At 51.8% G+C, this 18,527-nt stretch overlaps 1 protein-coding gene across 1 annotated transcript; it reads right to left on the reverse strand.

Annotated features, from left to right (window-relative positions):
• Positions 1-342: 342 nt before the first annotated feature.
• Epn1 (Epsin 1) lies at positions 343-18,419 on the reverse strand. Its single transcript, NM_057136.2, has 12 exons — positions 18,217-18,419; positions 16,617-16,720; positions 14,911-15,240; positions 9,072-9,321; positions 6,137-6,261; positions 5,742-5,816; positions 5,097-5,180; positions 3,279-3,582; positions 2,803-2,913; positions 2,586-2,669; positions 1,122-1,379; positions 343-954 (listed from the first exon to the last, which is right to left on the reverse strand). Exons 3-12 carry the CDS (start codon positions 15,136-15,138, stop codon positions 746-748), a joined length of 1,728 nt encoding a protein of 575 aa, NP_476477.1. The 5' UTR covers positions 15,139-15,240; positions 16,617-16,720; positions 18,217-18,419; the 3' UTR covers positions 343-745.
• Between the last annotated feature and the right edge of the window lie 108 nt (positions 18,420-18,527).

Genomic DNA, 18,527 nt, shown 5'->3' on the forward strand with positions numbered 1-18,527 from the left:
CGTGATAAAAACATAGCAATGGCCAGAGATGCCCTCTGGTGGCCTGCGGGGTTTAGACAGCAGAGGCTAACAAGGCTTCCAAAGCATGCTGGGATGAATCAGTGATGCCTGTGCAGGACTCAGTGGTGCCAGGACTCAGGGCAACCACGTGGCCACAGCCTAGGTCCTTCCCATCCTCACCCAGCTCGGCCCAGCTCCAGGAACTGAATCAGGGAATTCAATGCTTCAGAAAGATTTGTTCCCAATTGATGTCAAAAGTGACTCCAACCAAACCGAGTCTTCCCTGGAAGAGGGGCTTCTCAGGGACACGTGAACAGTGGACGGGAATTTGGGGGAGCCACATCCATGAGAATTGCCATTTATTCCCGAAGTTGCCAAAATCATCACCAAGGATTCACCAGGGGTGCCAAGGGAACGAGGAGGCTCAAACACTGATTGGGGGTTGTCAGTTTAGAGGGAGATGGGATGGGTGGGGGAACCCCAGCTGTCCCTCCCCCATCTAATGCCACAGAAAAGGGTCCTCCTCTGGCCGGCTCCCCTCCCCATCCCCATGTCCAGTTTTTCTCAAGGGGAGGTGGGTTGGGGACTTGGGAAGAGGTTGTAGTGTGAGTGGGCCCCAGGAGAGGGAAGGGCACTGGGGGTGGGGGAGGCCCCCCCCCCCATTTCACATGCACTCACAACACTGATCTCCCAGGGAGCAGAAATTGGGGAAGCCAGCTGAACCAGGCCTCCCTCCTACCCTGGATTATAGGAGGAAGGGGTTAGTGTTGGGGGCTGGGGGACCCGGGGGCATCATGGGGGGCAGGCCAGGGCCTCCACCAAGAGGAGAGATGTAGGTGGGTGGCGCTCCAGGAACTGGGGGCACAGGACTGAGACGGAGCTGGTTCAGGGTGAGCGTTGCAGGGGGTGCTGGCTGGAAAGGATTGGTGACGGAGGGGCCGGTGGCCGGAGCTCCTGCAAAGAGAAAAAAGCTGTCAGCAAGTGCTTGTCTGCCCAGTGTCCATGCCATGGATACACACCCAGATGGAGATGGAGAGAAACATGCCTGCTCCCTGAGACGTCTACTCTGTAGGGACCACAAAAGAAACCAAAGACACAAGAGTCCCATATTCCGCACTCACCACTTGGAAGGAATGGGTTGGAAGCCTTGGCTCCTGGCGGTGTAGGGCCTGGTCGGCTCACCAGTGAGTCCAAGTCCACAAGGGCTGCATTAGGGCCTAGGAATGACTCCGGAGTCTTCCGTGTTGGCGGGGTAGGAGTTGGGGTTGCCGCAGGAGGGGGACTCCCCACAGACTCAGCCAGAGATCCCCCAACCCCACTCATGTCGAATGCCCCGGGGCTGCGAGCAGGAACCTCCCCTGCGAGCAACTCCAATTCCCCTGGAAAAGGCGAGGACAGTGCTCAGATGGACTAGCAGGCCCACCTGAGTTAGGGGGAGTGGGAAAGGCAGGGTGAGGTCTCAGGAAGGGGCAGGCTGAGCTGAGCCTGGACTAAAAACTGTAAGGATCTTACTGTGGTAAAGAAGTACAGAGAGAATGATAGAATCAAGGTGTCAGGATAACCCACAGTGACGGTTCCAGGAAGAGCAGTCTCTGAGGGCAGGACAGGACTGCCTATAGGACACCTCCAGTCTCAGAAGAGCACTTCCCCCAAAAGAATACTCCAGCTGCATATGGAGTTTTATAGCGCAGAAACCAGGCAAACACCCATAACCCTGGGATAGTTCATGACACCCAAGGGCTGGAGGACAAACTTTTTCCCTCTAGGAATTAACCAATGGAAACACATCTCTACACCACAACCAGCACATCATTGGAAGCCTGCTCATTGAATCAGGAAAATAAAGCAAAGCCCAGGGGTACAAACATATAACCCCAACATTTGGGACATAGATAAAGAGTATCACACATTCATTCAAGGCCAGCCTGAGCTACAGAACATAGCAAGATCCTGCCCCCAAAACAAAAAACAAAAAACATGGGAAAAGCTGGGGCGGTAGCTCAATGGTAAGGAACAGCTAGGGTTCAGTCCCAGTATAACAAGAGAACATATGGCGGAGTATGGGGGATGCACCTCTACTTCCAGACACAGAACCAAGGCAGAAGGATGACAAGCTGAATGACAGCCTGGACAACTAGCAATATCCCATCTCAAAAGAAGAAGTGACCAGAGGTAAGCAGGCCTGTGTGTGGCTATGGGTAAGGCACTAACAAGGAGACGTAGGCCCCCACTTGGAGCATTTGCAGTCAAGATGCACAGACCTACAGTCTACAGTCAAGGCAGGGCCTCAGAGACACAGTTAAACAGAAGACAGCCCACAGCACCCACCCCAAGAGGGTGCCCAAATTTCTCCAATTCCTATCCCCATTCAATAAATGATCCAGAAGCAGAAAGAGGTCAGACAGGAGCATGTGGATAGGATGTCCATAGTTACACATCTCCCCGTGAAGAAGGGTGGCTGATCTGACTCACTCTATCGTGTATATTCTACACCCTCAAGTACAGCAGGCACCACCTGGAACAAGGCAGAGACAAGAGCAACCGGGGTAGGGGTTCCCGGGGGGTCAGGAGGAGGGGTGACTCACCTGTGCTGCTCCCAGAGGTTGGCAGGGCAGTGCGGAGTCGGTCGAAGTCTGAGAACTCATCGGGCTCAGTGTCAAAGCCCCCAACTGCTGTGGAGGCCAGGATGTTGAGCTCAGCAGCTGCCTAGGGACTCTGTCTCAACCTCCTCCACCCTCAGGACCCAGATAAACTCAACATGCATATCGGGACTGCCACCCCCCAGCACAGGGCTGCCCGTACCTGCAGTGCCATTGCTGCTGGGCTTTGCAGGTGAACCTCCCCAAGGGTCTGAGAAAGCTGGGGCAGGTGCCCAGGGGTCAGAAGATGGGGGTCCACTGACAGGGGCCCCACCTAGATGAGAAAAGAGATATATGAATTAGTAGCCCCTCCTGCTTGGATAGCTGCTACCTCTCAACCTGTGGTGGCCCAAAACCACCCAAACGACTAGCTCCACTTTGAGCTCCTTCTACCTACAAACATGTTAGCATTACTTAGCCAGTCAAGGGGCAGGCTGGGCCCACCCATACCTGCTCTCAAAAGCATTCTCAAATTCCCGCCACTTACCCCTCTACAGCCTTCCTTACTCAGCTTCACATAGCCAGATGCCCAAGGCCCCTCCCTCTGCCTTGGCCATCTCACGACCCCCTACTCTGCCCAAGGCCTTCAAGAGATGGCTAGGCCCCCGGGGCTTCAAAGCAGCATATGGTGGTGCTCACCATCAGCGCTTCCCCACGGGTCAGATGTGGGCCCCTCTCCAGCTGCAGGAGCTGGGGTCCCACCCCAAGGGTCAACAGAGGGCCCTGTAGGGGCTGCAGGCCTCCAAGGATCCCCGGAGGCTGGCGTGGGGGCTGCACCACCCCAAGGATCAGCAGCTGGAGGGACAGCAGGTGCCCCCCAAGGGTCTGAGGCAGCAGCAGCCACAGGGACAGCAGTAGGCACAGATGCCGGGCCCCCCCAAGGGTCTGAGGCCTGTGGAGGGGCTGGGGTTGTGAAGACGTCAGCAAGATCCATAAGAGATGACTGTAGGGAAGAGAAGAGAAGGGATATGAGGCGAGAACTAGAGACAGTCAGGACGCCACCCACCTCTCATCAACCCCACTCTGCCTACCTCTATCCTATTCAGCCACTCCCCACCTAGGTCTTCCTCCAGAAGGCCCCGATTTACCTACTCATTTTCTGGCCCTTGTCTATTCCCTGTACAACAACCCCTGGGTTCTCTGAGTGAAGACAGAGGTAAAGCTCTCCTCCCTGCAACCAGCAAAACTGTAAGGCCTTCCCTCACCCACTATGTGCTTTGGCTGGATTTTTTAGTTGATCTAGCCCAACCCTCACCACAGCAAGCCCTTCCCTGAGCTCCCACGGGTTACTCCAATCACCTCCCAATGCTACATCACTGCCCTGCAGTGTCCATGCAGTGCTGCCTGCCTATGGCTGCAGATCCATATGCAGACACTTAAGCAATGCCCTGGTGTTCTGAGGGCAGGCACATAAAAGCAGCAAACCAAAGCTCTCACGTGACAGTGGAGATAACCTATAGAGGTGCACATGAGCACTCGTGTGCGCACGCACACACGCACACCCATGCACACCCAGCCACTGATACCCATGAGGCAAACATTCTGAGAGACAGAACAACCAGGTCTTCCCTAAGTGGCCACACTTAGAGTGTAAAGGCCAGGGGCAGAAACAAATGAGTCTCCCACAGCCAGATGTAGGACCTCCCAGGCATAAGTCCAGCCTGAGCAGACACAGCTGCTTATTGAGAAAGCCACAGTGACAAGAAAGTCACATCGGGGCTGGGGCTGGAGGTGGTAGAATACTTGCCTAGGATGAGAAAGCCCTGGATCCAATCCAGCCATGAGTAAAATCATGCACGGTAGCACATGCACAAGAATCCCAACACCCAGGGGGCGGAGAAGAAAAAGTCCAAGGTCAGCCCAGTTACACAGAATTCAAAGGCCAGCCTGGGCTATATGAGAAAAAGAAAGATAGAAAGACGCCTGCTCCTTATGATCCCAATCTGGAAGCAGGCTAGGCTCAGGGTTTGCCAAGTTATGACGGCACTCAGTCAGAGCAACTACAATGATCCCACAACGCCACCGCCGCTGCTGCTACAGGCTCAGGCCCAGGTGCTCAGCCAGGGTCCTGACAGAAAGATCTGAAAGGCTGCCTGGCCTCAGCCTATCTGCACACTGAACCATGAGAAAGCAAGTGTGCACTGCATGCCCAAGAATCTAGCAGGGCCTACCAAGGTCAGCTGTGAGCACAAGAGTGACAGACCAACTATTCTCTGCCTTGGTCAGGGAAGACTCAGGCAAGGACCACCAACCCTTAGTGTCTAGCAGAGGCAGGGTCTGTGGAAGGCATCTGGCGAACAGCATGGGCAGATGAGCCCGAGTCCTGCTGCAGCTAGCCAGGCTGCTGCTAGGTTCTGGGCCCTGTGACTTAGCACTCAGTCTACATGGAAGCCCCTCTGACCACAGGTGGCATGGCAGGAGCGAGTGAGCCAGAGGACAGAACACACAGGCGCTCACCTCCTCCTTGCCCCCAGTCTCCCTCTTGCTCTCCTCTATTGCCATCTGCAGCCTCAGGTCATCCCCACGACGGATCCGCTCTTCCTATGGAGAGCAGAAGCAGCCAGACAGGTAGGGTCAGAACACGGGCCATGGGAGGGCAGCTGGCCCAGCCCAAAAGCCCCCATCCCAACCACCCTCTCTCCCACTCTGAAAACGAAAATAAAATAATTAAAATGGAATGTGGACAATGTATGGAATGGGGATGGGAATGTGACACCTGGGTCAAAGGTGGGGCAGGAGGCAGTGGACTGTGGTCTGGAGGGAAGGGGACTGACTGTGTGCAGGGTGCTATGAAAGGAATGGCTAAAGCTGGTTGTGAAAACAGCTTAGGAAGCTGGGAAGCAGTGGGACTGAGGAAGAGGAGGAGGCCCTTTCATCTTGGCCTACTGCTGAGGTGCTACTAGTGACACTTAGACTCCCAGACAGCTACAGCAGACCTATCCAATGTCCTGGCATCCACCCTGGCTAAAGACGCTGAACTGGAAGTGAGTAAAATACACCTGTACTCAGGGGAGGCAGTCAGGAAGGGGCAAGGAGTAAGGACCCACGGACCTGAGCAAGGTGTAAGGAAAGCCCTAGGAGGGGAGGGGAGGCCACTCTGACCTTATCGTGCTCCTCTCGGCTCAAACTAAGGGCCAGCTGGAGCTGGACGTCATCCTCGGGGCCGCAGGACGGGGGCTGGTGGAGAGAAAGTATGAGGGACAAGGCAGGGGAAGCCAGAGCCAGAGTAACAGGCAGAGAGGCCAAAAGGGGGCACAGGGCCAGGCTGGGCGGGATCAGGCAAGGAGACACTGGTCCTCCCAAATCTGTAAAGCTGGGCAGAGAAAGGAAGAAGCTGTGTGCCTGACTGTCAAAGCGCAGGTCGGCTTCCCAGGAGGGAAAAGCTAAGATGGAGGGAGCCGCAGACCAGAGAGAGACAGCAGGAGGCTGAGGCAGGAGAGGCATGAGGACAGGATGGCAGAACAGAGACCAGCCCTCTCCCCCACCGTGCCCCGTACCTGGTCAGCCTCCTCCTTGCTCATAGCCAGGGCCAGCTGGAGCTGCAACTCCTCCTCCCCGCTGCTCTGTGGCCATGCCTGCTCCGCCTCGGGAGGTGGTCCAGAGCCCACAGCTGCTGAGGAAGCTGGAAACAGGAAGACATTAAGACACAGGTGGACTAAAGACCAAAAGATGAGAACCCACAGCCAGAGGTGGGCTGCAGCCCAAATCCCAGCACGGCTCCCCTTCCCCCGAAAAAGGCCTCGGAGGGCCAAACTGCGAGAAAAAGTTATGGAGCCAGAGTCCAGGGAGGGGCAAAGGCCAGCCCCACCCTCAGAACTGCAAGCTACTGATAAGGGAAGACCAGGGTCTGAAGGAAAACCACAGGTTTGGGCCTCCAGAGGGACCCTCCCAGGTTTCCCAGGCTAGGAGATCTCCCAACAGAGCAGTCAAGGGCCCCTGTTTTTAGGCAGAATTGAAGCCCTGGCAGGGACAGCTGGAATTTAAGAGGGAGGCAATGTCTGTCCAGACTGTGGAGACCAACGAGGTGAGCATGAGCCTCTGGCATCAGCAGGGCGTGGAGACGGGGAAGGCCACATTAAGGTCAAGAGCCTGGCTCCAGGGCCAGCAGAAGGTGGGAGAGAGGCTGATGGTGTGCTCCCGAGGAGGCTCGAGACCAGTTCCTACAGTCTGCCTCTTCTCATCACCTCCTTCAGTCCTGGCACCATGCCCTGCTGTCTGCAGGCTCCATCCATAGTGGCTCCTGATCCCCTGACGGAGGCCAGGTCTCTAACCACTGCTCCAGCAGTGATCCAGAGAAGATCCACACTCTAAGAAGCTGTCTGCTCCTGCCCCCAAATCCCTTTTACCTAAGATGGATCCTGGAACATCCTCAGGAGACACAACCCACACCCCACTGGCAAACCTACACTGTGCAAACCTTAAGGCCCCACTTCAGACCTCATAAGGAAATGGGCAGCAACCAACAACACAAGAACTTCCACCCCAACCACCCAGCTTCACGCTCCCTGTGGCTTCCAACCCTTTGCAACCCTCCCCAACTCCTGTGGAAACCTTCCTCTCTCCAAGCACTTTGCTCTGAGACATGGGTCAGGCGAACATGGCCCATGGCCAAAACTGGTACTTTAAATGGTTGAGAAAGAAAATGAAAGAACATGTCAAGACATACAAAAATTGTAAAGAAATTCCAATTTAACCCAGGCAGTGATGGCACACACCTTTAATCCCAGCACTCAGGAGACAGAGGCAGGCAGATCTCTGAGTTTGAGTCCAGCCTGGTCTACAGAATGAGTTCCAGAACAGCCAAGGCTATACAAGAGAAACCCTGTTTCAAAAAAGGAAAAAACAAGCAGCAACAACAACAACAAAATCAATTCCAATTTCAGAGCCCATGACGGGAGCATGGGAAGCATGTGACCCATGCTTATCTGTGTGTGGAGCAGGTGATGTATGTGCCTCGGGCTCCTGGGTCAACAAAGCTCAAGGCACTCAAATATCTGGCCTCTCTGGAGCTTGGCCATGTCTAACAACTAAGAAACCCTCCTCAGAGAAACTAGGAAGATGGCCTACTGGTTTAACACACTTGCTGCCCAAGCATGAAAGCCAGAGTTAAGATCCCCAGGACACACCTAAATATGAGGTAGACTGAACAGTTAGTTCACTAGTAATTCCAGCCTAGGGAGACACAGACTGGCCAGAGCAAGCTGGCTCAAGGCTTGACTTGGTGAGCTCAGGATTTGACTAAGACCGTGCATCAAAAAGAACAATGTGTAAAGCAATCAACGCTGGGCCACCGTACACGTGGCTGCAAGTGCACAGCCATTTGTTCACACGCACACCGCATACACACATGTGCATGCATACCACACGCTTTCCACGAAGCCAACCAGGCCATGTTCCTTGCTACGGACATCCCTCCTCGGCCCAGCCCAATCCTGTATTAGAGCTTCCACTCTTCCCCTGGTGGGTCACTCCTGGACGCCCCCAGGTTCCTCCCCTCTACTATGTTCCCTGCTTTAAGCTCCACCTGAGCACTTCCCACAGTGTCCTCATATCTCTGACCCAAACTTGATGCATCAGACGGAAGGCCTCCCATTAGAACCAAGGTCACAGACTTTTGGTTCCATCTGCCCTGGAGGGTCCAATCCCGCTCACCCCCAGCACTGACTCGCCATCCCCACAACCACTTGCAAACTCAGTGCTCCCAACTGTCCTCCTATAATCTCCCTATCTAACACTCTTCCCACTCTCCCTGCCAAGCCAAGGTCCCTCTGCATGAAAAAATGAAACCCCTATATAATCCAGGAAGGACCCCCGCACCTGCCACTGAACATGCTACTAGACAGATCACACAGACTTAAGACATGAGACGCACTCTCTCTTTATGCCACTTTCATTTCTTTTTAAATGCTCATCAGCACCCACCAATCTTGAATTCACCATTTACAACATTCTATGACTTCAAAAAGTAGACTCACAGGCCGTCCTGTCAACCACGGTGCTGGCCTCCTCTGGGACTTTACACTACTATCTATCCTTTAGCTAGAGGGACAGTCTACAGAAGGCCAGACTAGCAGCTCTATCAGGAGCGAGCACACATGTCCCCATCAGGGGCTGACCTAAACCTGAACCTGGGGAGTTGCAAACCCCAAGCAATCTAACAAGATGTGGGCATACCTGCCTGGACACTCCAAAAACCAAGACAGGAGTCAGGGACTCTGCTGGCTGCCCTCGCTCGGGTCTGGAGATTCTTAGGCCCAAGGGAGGCATTCAGCAAAATTTTAGGCAAGCTAAATGAAATCTCTAGAGTCTAAGGCCATCCATCACACAAGGCAAGGGAGAAGAAGGGTGGATCAGCTGGAATGGGCCCACAGATAGAAACAGAGGACAGATCCTAGCTGTCTGGGACTTCCAGGAGTGGGAGAGAAACCTCACCCGTGGCAGTCTGTGCCAGTTTCTCCTTGGTCTTGAGCGCGTGGGCGCGCTCCTCCCGAAGCCGATCCTCATCACGCAGCAAAGCCACCAGCTGCTTGGCCTTCTCCCGCACATTCACACCCTGGTCCTTGCCATCACGGTCCACATATTGGAAGTCCTTCAGCGTCTGCACAGCATACATGTTCTCTTTGCACTGTTGTGATACACGCTCAGAGCCAGTCTTGATGAGGTACTCCATCAACGTCATGGCCTGCAAAGTGCAGGTACACCAGTCACTGACACTGAACTCCACTGGAAAAGAGGCTAGAGGCTGAGGAAGCATTTGGGCCCTGGGGCAGCTGCCCACATTCAAATCTCACAATCTACTGTCTGTCTACCCAGTAGAATGCGGAATGGACCTAAAAAGGAGAAAAGTGGGGACACAGGCTACCATGAGTCATACACTGTGCTTGGTGAGAGAGGCCAGGACAAAGGCCACACAATGTGTGCCCCCATGGATATGAGACATCTGGAAGAGACCAATTCAGATAAACAGAGGAGACCAGGGGTTGCCAGGGGATAAGTGTAAGTCAGAGACATCCAGTAGGGTCAAAGAAAAATTCATCTACCAGCCAGAGCTGTGACTACCAGCACCAAATTTACCAGATGCCAATGGACTGCTCACCCCAAAAACGCTGACTGCTGTGCATGCGCTCTAAGTAGTTCAGGAACAATTAACACAGAAGACAAGATGGCAACCACTAAAGTAGCCAATTGGGGCATCATGTAGGATCACAAAACACGTCCCACATCCCCAAGGCAAAATCTGTGCCAAATTAAAGTGCAGGAAGTCTTAAGCATGAAGAAATGGCTTGATGCTAAAGGAATGAGATGTTATAGGAGCCTGCTAGGCCCAGGTTCTCTCTGGAGGGATAAGCACCCAAGCCAAGCCAAGCCAAGCCAGCCACTACAACATCAGGAATGACAGATCAGAGCAAACACACTACAGCTCAAAGGCATCCTTTGGTATCTCTATTTTATAATATGCAAACAAATTCCATTTTCAGCAAGATGAAATTAAAGTACTTAAGAAAAAAAAAATAGTGACTATAGCCAGGGGCCAGAGAGATGGCTCAGTGGTTAAAAGTACTTGTTGCTCTTGCAGACAACGCCAGTTCCATTCCCAGCACTGACAAGGTGACTCACAACCAAATATAGTCTAGTCCCAGGGTCTAACACCCTCTTCTAACCTCTGTGGACACTAGGCACATAAGAAAGCAGTCCACACACATAGATACAGGCAAACAATTATACACATCGAAGTACAATTAAATAAATCTTAAACAAATGAAACAAATAACCAACCCAAGGAAAGCTCTAACTCAAGGTCTGTTTCCAGAGCAACATCCTGGTCATGGTCATGGTCCCTGTAAGACTCTGAAAAAGGCTTAGTCACTATCCAGGGAGAAAAGCACACCTCAGGTTTATGCAATGACTACAAAGACTCCATGGAGCTCCCCCAAAACTCAAACTTCCCAGGCACAGAATGGAATGAGAAGAAATGTGACAGAGGCAGCCAGGGGAGCTAAGCACTATCTACACAGCGAAATGTGCTATAAAACATTGCTATAGCCCATTGAAGTTCTGTAATGGGGAGGGCAGAGCAGGACAGAGAGAGTGACTTCCTATACAGATCCCTCTCCTCAAAACACAGTTCTTCAGCCTCAGCCTGAGAACTGGGATTCAGGGATATGCCACCACCCTCCTTTGGAAAGGTTTGCTGACAAGCATTTACATCTGATTAGTCCCCAGCTGGCCATGGCAGTGCTTACTCTCAGGAGAGAAATATTTCTATGCATGGTTACACCCCAAGAGGGAAAGGCAGAGAGGCAGGCCGGAGGCCCTTACGTTTTAGAATCCAGAATCTTCCAGATTGAAACAAGGAAGACACTGCACAGGGACACACCTGAGAATCCAATCAGAAGGGAATTTTGCCAACAGCCATGCAACCCAGGACAGAAGCATAGCATATAAATTACTTCGCCTTGGTGAACGTAGTACTTTGTGCCGGATGGTTATGAGACACTTTCATTCTTGTAGCTCTCTGGACTTTGGAACTGCCGCTAAGACTATGAAGCAGGAAACTGCTCAAATACCCAGGCACAGTGCCACGCACACGAAAACTGCTGTAAATGCACTGGGGCTAACCAACAATATAGTGTGTCAGACAGAGTATCCGTGACACAACTGCTACACGCAACAACACAAAGAAGCAGAGATCACTGCCCCAGGCAATGCAAGCAAAGCAAGAGACCCCAAAGAGCACACCACCGGTCCATACCTAAGGAGCTCTCCAAGAGACTTCACAGACATTCAGAGTGCCCTGGGGAAAGGGATGTCCTGAGGAAGCCTCTGAGAGGAGTCTTTAGAAGGGTGCACAATCCCACAACTCAGCAGGTTAGACACTTGTGCTTTAGCACTCCGACATCACAGTGAACACTTAACACACAGTTAGCATCTTCCTCTCTCTCTGGACAGATACACCTCCATTTTCACAAAGCATAGTCTCTGACCAACTACTCCAGAGTGGTGGCTTCAGGGGCCAGGCTGTGTTCCAATAAAACTTTACTTGCAAAGCAGGTAGTGTACAGCATTGATCCAGAGCCTGCTCTCAGCTGACTTCTAGTTAACATAAAATAAAGACTGGAATGAAACTGAGACTTGTATCCTCAAGAACACATGTCAGAGTGGTGGATTACAGGTGCCAGGCCCCTAAAGCACATATTCTCCACAGGTTGACTAGATCCACAGAGTACCACGAGGCAGGGATGCACAAGCAGGAGCCCCAGCACAGCATGAGAAACCAGAGTCAGAGCAAGCAGGACCCCCGACAAAGCCACATGGTTTTGCAGGCACTCAAAGTCATGCCCAACATCCCAGGAGCCCTGCCAAGGGGCCACACAATCAGAACTGAAAAGCAAAACTGCTCTATTGACTGTAGAATAGCTATAAAAAGGACATTTTGTCAGAACTCAGAAGACCGTGACTAGAAAGGGGATTTTGGTCCCTTAAAAACCAGCATTAAAAAAAAAAAAAAAAAAAAAAAAAAAAATCCCAAACCAGGCATGGTGGGGCACAAGTTTGAGGCCAACCTGATACATACAGCAAGTTCCAAGACAGCCAGTACTACATTTCAAAAAAAAAATTGTTAGCTATGTGTGAGCAGCCCGGCACCCTCTTTCAGGAAGTCTTTTCTGTCTGCTGGAAGCTATACAGGATCCTCCACCTTCCAGCCTCTGCAACTACTTGCCTGAGAGCTGCCTCAAGTCTGGACCTCCAGTAAGGCTGGAAGCAGAAAACAAACCTGGGAATCAAGACTACCACTCCCTCAGGAAGCAGCCTCAGAAGCCCATCCACATATCTGCACTCCCCTGCCATATACCAGCTCCAGCCACTAGAACAGCTTTCTCCAGAACTCCCCAGCCCTATCTAGGCCACCAACTGACTGTTCTAGGCTCCCGGCAGCACAATCTCATCCACTGAACAGGAGGGATCTGCATTCCAGGGCCACTCTAGACTGGTCTCCCCTTACATCCATCCCCATTCAAGTCCTGCAGCCCTACCCCTCCTCCTCACCCTCAGAGAAGGTTTGCTTAGCCCTGGACTGAGGTTGGGGACCCCTATGGAAGAGTTAGGAGAATTGAAGGAGATGAAGGGGATGGCAACCCCATAGGAAGACCAATACTGTCAACTGTTACTGGACCTCTGGGAGCTCCCAGGGACTAAGTCACCAACCAAAGAGTATACACGGGCTGATCTAAGGCTCCTAAGCACGTATGTAGCAGAGGACTGCCTTGTCTGGCCTCAGTGGGAGAGGATGCCCTTAGAGACTTGATGCCCCAGGGAGGGGGGATGCTGGAGGCACCCTCTCAGAGGTGAAGGGGAAGGAGGGGAAGGAGGGAAGTGAGGGACAGGGGAGAGACAATTATTTTGGATGTAAATAAGTAATTAAAAGAGCTTGCTTATGACACTGAACCCTTTCTCCAGTTCCCAGCAGATTAAATGCCACATGGCTTTTCCTTCTAAGTCCAGTAAGAAACTGAATCAATGATTACATGCAAGTCAGGACTACTCTTGGTGTGTTGTGATGGGCATGAAACAGTCCTCGGTTCTCTGCTTCAATGGGTAGATGCTGCTGTTTCCTCATCTTGAAGCAAAGGAAACAAGCCTACCTTGACAGGAAGTCTCTCAGATAGTTCAGGGCAGTGCAGACTTTAAACTGGGGGCCATGAGTACAGATGCCTCACAGTGTCCTGAGATATAGAGCAACCCCTACCCCCCTAACCCCCAAAGCAGAGAGTCGGGTACTAACACTCACCATCTGGGGCAGAGTCAGAAGACACCCATCCCACAGAAGGTGGTCCAGCAACCAGACTGACGCTCCACAATCAACACTGCAACTCAGCCAGCTGACCCCAGCCCTGCCCTTAGCTCCTTCCATAACATGAGAACCAAGTATGGGAGACACCAGCAGTACCCCCATTCCCCAGGAGTGTTGGTCAAACCTGAAACCAACTTGTTCAGTAATGCCCTGGATGCATTTCCAAATCTGGGTACTTGCCTGGGTCGTGTAAGCAACCAGACCACATTTACCAAACGTTCACGCCCTGTGTGCCCTCTGACCCAGCAACTCCTGCACCAGAGAAAAGCAAGCACATCAGGATATTAGCAGCAGCAGTTTTGCTTAAAAACCACTGCCACAACGCAGAAGTGTAGGCCTGTAACTCCAGCTGCTCGGGGGACTGAGGAAGCCCATAAATTCAAGGCCTACTTAGACCACACAACAAGTCAGAGACAAGCCATGACAATTCAGCAAAACTTTATCTCAAAACAGGTGAAAAATGCAATGCTGAGGATATAAATGATAAAGCAATGTCTGTGCATGTGAAGGCCCTAGATTTAAAACCCAAAATCCCTCTGTGCTCCACTCTGTCATCACCCTATACATGCGACACTTGCAGGCACTAGTCTGTTACCTGTCCCCAAGATTATGCCTTTCATAACAGGTCAACCAATATCAGCCAGTCTGACAGAACCTTACAGAGAAGGCACCTGAGAGTCTCCTGTGCTATAGCCAACACGCCCGCAGCCCAGGGCTCTCTGCGGATCGAAAGCGCACACCTCAAAGCAGGGCAAAGCTTTCAGAAGCTGAGAACTGACGCAACTCCCCCCCCCAAAAAAAAAAAGACCAACAACAGCAAACAAATCAAAAAGCACCTGAGAGAGCAGGAGCTCACACTCAGCTCCAGAGCTCAAAGCTAGCCCAGGCTCCAGAAGAACCTATCAAACAAACAAACTAACTAAATGAACAAATATATATGTCCGGGTACTGACACAATCCCAGAACTCAGAAGGTTCACTACAAATTCTAGGCCAGCCTGCACTACACAGAAAGACCAAATGAAAACAAAAAAGTTTAGGGAAAAAAAATCTGTCTGTACGGAATTATATACGTTCTTGTCATTAACTATTCCCTTAATGACACCGTATGACACTATGGTACACACCATTTGCATTGTACTAGGTACTGTAGGCAATCTAGAGATACTTGAAAGACACAGGAAGATGTCACCCGGCCATTCACAAAGACTGCACAATTTAACAGAAGATACTTGACCATCATCAGACTCTAAAACTAGGAACCAAAGTCCCAGGGATGTTAAATCTGTTGACCCAAGAGATTTAACATAAGAGAACAGTCTTCAACTGTTCCCCCACTTAAGAGGGTGATAGCTAGGCAAGGCACACCCTGCTGTGCACCTGTCCTACTGCCCCAAGGGACCACACCCCCGGTGCTGACCTTGTAGACGTGCCTCCAATTCTTGCCATGGTCGTTGAGCCGCTTCCAGATCATGCTCATAATCTCGGAGAAGGCCACAACATTGTAGGTGAGGTCAGCAATCTCTGACATGAGGGAGCTGGATGGGCCCCAGGGATCATTGCTTGTGGCCTCCCGGACCTTGATCTCTGCCTCTGAGTAGTTGTGGACGATATTCTTCATCTGACGCCGCAGCGATGATGTCGACATTGTGCCCAGTAGTGGTGTCAAGGGGCACCAGCCCCCCGGGGCATGGAGAGATGACGCGACTCACAAAGGGAGACCGCAATGGACACTGGTAGATCACCACATCTGAGGGGGTATGGGGGGGAGAGAAGCTTTGGACACACAAAGGAGATGTGGAGCCAACCAGCACCCAAACTGCCTTGGTCTCCCCTTCTGCAGGTTTCCCACCACCCTTGAGGGAAAGGGACAATGCTAAGTGGCTGAGAAGCTTCCCTCCCCTGTTAACCTCTATCTTAAAGTTAGCCCATCCTTCTTTCAGTTCCTCAAACAGGCCTAGCTTCTTCCTGCCTGGGGCCCCAGACCAGCTAAAGCAAAACATGTAGTGGTAGGTCAGACACCATCTTAACAGGACAAGCCTTATCCTTTAGACCTTAGACTTCTCTGGGACAAAATGAAGTGCTGTGTGTCTACCAAACAGGTTTCAATAGAGGCCAGCCAGCTCTCAGGGGGATACCCTGTCCTGTCCTGCTAACAAACTTTTCCTCCTTCCTCACCAGACTTGCCACACATCCCTAGGGTGCTACTTATACGAACTCAAATGCCTTTGTCACTGTTCCCAGAGATGCTCCTGTGAGTGGATTCTTGTGATTTTAGAGCTATTTGTCTTGATTTTGAAACTATGGTTTACCTAAGACCCACAGTGGTGGAAACAATACTGGTTTTCCCTGCACAGAAGCTGACTGGGAAAAACCACTCGAACAACAGTGCAGGAAGGAAATGGAGAAAGAAAGAAGCAAACAACCCTGGGACAGGAGTCATGGCAAAAGAGGCCAAAGATGGGACTTAAAAAATGGTAGGGAGACAGAGAAGACAGCCCAAGGTAGTGGGAGGCTGGGGGATGCCCAGGGACTAGTTGTCCTGAGGGTAGGGAGGGAAGCTCAAGGCTCAAGGGAGCAGAGAGATAAGAAATGTAGGAGTCCCCACTAATGGACACCAACTGTGCTATGCACGAGGCACATATTGTCTCATTTAACACTGAATGCAGACAATGGCCTCATGGAAGTTAAATAACTTGGCCAAGGTCACATCATAAATATCAAAGCAGACTCAACTATCAAACCTACTTTACCTCTATAAACTCCTATTTGGGGGCGGGGGGGGGGGGGGGGGGGATCAGTGACACATCTCTCTACAAGGCCTTGACTATCCTGGAAGTTGAAGAGATAAATCCACGTGTCCCTCCCTCCCAAGTGCTGGGTTAAAGGTGTGTGCCATTAAATGCATGCTTTTAAATTAACCTAAATAAATTAACCTGTGCTGTGACCAGCTGACAGAAAGCATCAAGGGCAGAAATCTAGATAATATTAATAAGCACTTCCACAACCTTCTAGGCACCCATTAAGTCCTTTAAGCTATCAACTCAATTAATTCTTACAAATCCATGACTCAAAGTCACTTTACACAGGAGGTACTCCATTAGCACCTTGCCCAGGGACACACACCTCACAACTGGAGCAGCCTGGGTCCAGAGTAGACTCCGATCAACAGTCTATGCCTCTCCAACAAGCCATGGAGGGAGATTTACTGAGCCCTACCATGATCCAACCTGAAGGAAGACATAGGTGAATGGGAGAGGCTGCTCTTTACCTTGAACTCAGGCCAGAGAATGGAGTACCTGCTAACAGGTATAACTAGGCAAAGGGGAAAAGAAAGTAGCAGGGTCCCAAATCAGGTCTGAACAGACACCAGAAGACAAACAGATGTGACACACATGAAAGAGAGGGGTAAGAGGGAGGGAGAGAAGGAAAGAGGCACACAAAAACTCAGGCAAAAAAAAAAAAGCAATACAGAATCATGGGGAAGACAGCAAGGCAGGAGGACAGAAAGGCAGGGACCCTAAAACAAAACACACACACACACACACACACACACACACACACACACACATGCTCTGACCTGGGGGTGGGAGAGGCAGGAGATATAATTTAAAAGAACACAAAATTTACACTCAAATCCCGGCCACATAAGCAACCAGCAAAACAAACCTGTGACTCAGTTCACCTAACTGTGTAACAAAGGGAGGGGTGCTAGCCGGCAAGCTTGCTGATTAAATAAGATGGGTACATAAAAGACTTGGATCTGTGCCCCACAGATAGTAGGCGCTCAGTACCCCTGGCTGCTATAATTATCAGAAAAAGACATTTCCAAAGGGTGGCATATAAAGATGCACTATCCTAACACCAACTACCTACTCCAAGCATGTTCAAAAAACATACTAGATCTCACAAATGCTGCTGAAAATGAGTCAATTTTCCACATTTGATTAATTTAGAATTGCTTATTAAGCAGTGCAAACAATATAGCGAAATTCTCCCAAGGGGAACTCAAAAACCTGGTATCAAATACTAAGCGAAATAAAACCTCTAATAATAGTAATCACATGCTTAACTCCAGGCCAGACATTGTTAGGCACTTTACCAGCACCGACTCAATTAATGCGCAGAGACCCTGTGGTGCAGGAACTATGAATGCTTCCGTTTAGAAGGCTAGAAAACTGAAGTCTCAAGACCGAGGAAAGCAGCGGGGGCTCTGGATTCCACAGCCAGAGCTCCTACCAGAACACCAGAGACTCAAAAACCTGGGAGGCACATTCTAAACCAAAGCAATAGGTTCCTAGGAAGGAATTTAGTACCTGGGGACGATAGCAAGAACGGGAGAGAAATATGCACTAGAGGGAAACGAGTCTGGGGAAATGAAGACACAGAAACCCAGAAAAGACAAGAACTGCATCCTGACAGGAACACGGAGCGATCCAGGACACAAACACACAGCACTCGGACCTCCAAACCTTTTTGTACAAACACCGAAACACAGAGGCAGAGAAACACAAACAGGGCCACGCGAGACGGGGACACTGACAATCCCAAAAAAAGACACACACCGGCAGGCAACCCCGACCCGGGCACAGCGGTACAAAAGCAGCCACAAGCCATCAGCGGCTGGAACACCGGCTCCGAGTCTGGCTGGACCCGCGCGCGCCACTGCCCAGGTCGGAACACCGGACTTGCCGCGACGGAGGCCAGCATTGCGCCCCTCGCTCACCTCGGCCCGCTTACACCGGGCTCCCGGGGGTCATGACGGTCAGACCCCTGCCCCCGCTCGGCCTCGGTGTCGCCGGGCGCGCGCCGGGCTGCGGGATGCAGAAGTGCGCACGTGCGCACGCACAGACGCACGGAGGGCCGCACGGCGACGGCCCCGCCGCCCCGGCGCCCGGGAGGGGCGCGGAGAGCCGGGCGGGGGAGGGGAGCCTCCGAGTGGACGGGAAGCAACCGAAGGTGGCGGCGGACCGGAAGCGGAAATGACCCCGCGTGCCCCGCCCTCTGCACTTCGCCCGGCAGCCTCCACTTCCGCAA

Source organism: Rattus norvegicus, chromosome 1 (genome assembly GCF_036323735.1).
Source record: "Rattus norvegicus strain BN/NHsdMcwi chromosome 1, GRCr8, whole genome shotgun sequence".
NCBI lineage: Eukaryota > Metazoa > Chordata > Mammalia > Rodentia > Muridae > Rattus > Rattus norvegicus.

Coding starts and splice junctions, on each gene's coding strand:
- Epn1 (NM_057136.2), bottom strand. CDS start 15,138: ATGTCGACATCATCGCTGCGGCGTCAGATGAAGAATATCGTCCACAAC. Junction 9,322..14,910: donor ATTGGAGGCACGTCTACAAG/GTCAGCACCGGG, acceptor TGCACTTTGCAG/GCCATGACGTTGATGGAGTA. Junction 3,583..5,096: donor AGACTGGGGGCAAGGAGGAG/GTGAGCGCCTGT, acceptor TCTTCCCTACAG/TCATCTCTTATGGATCTTGC.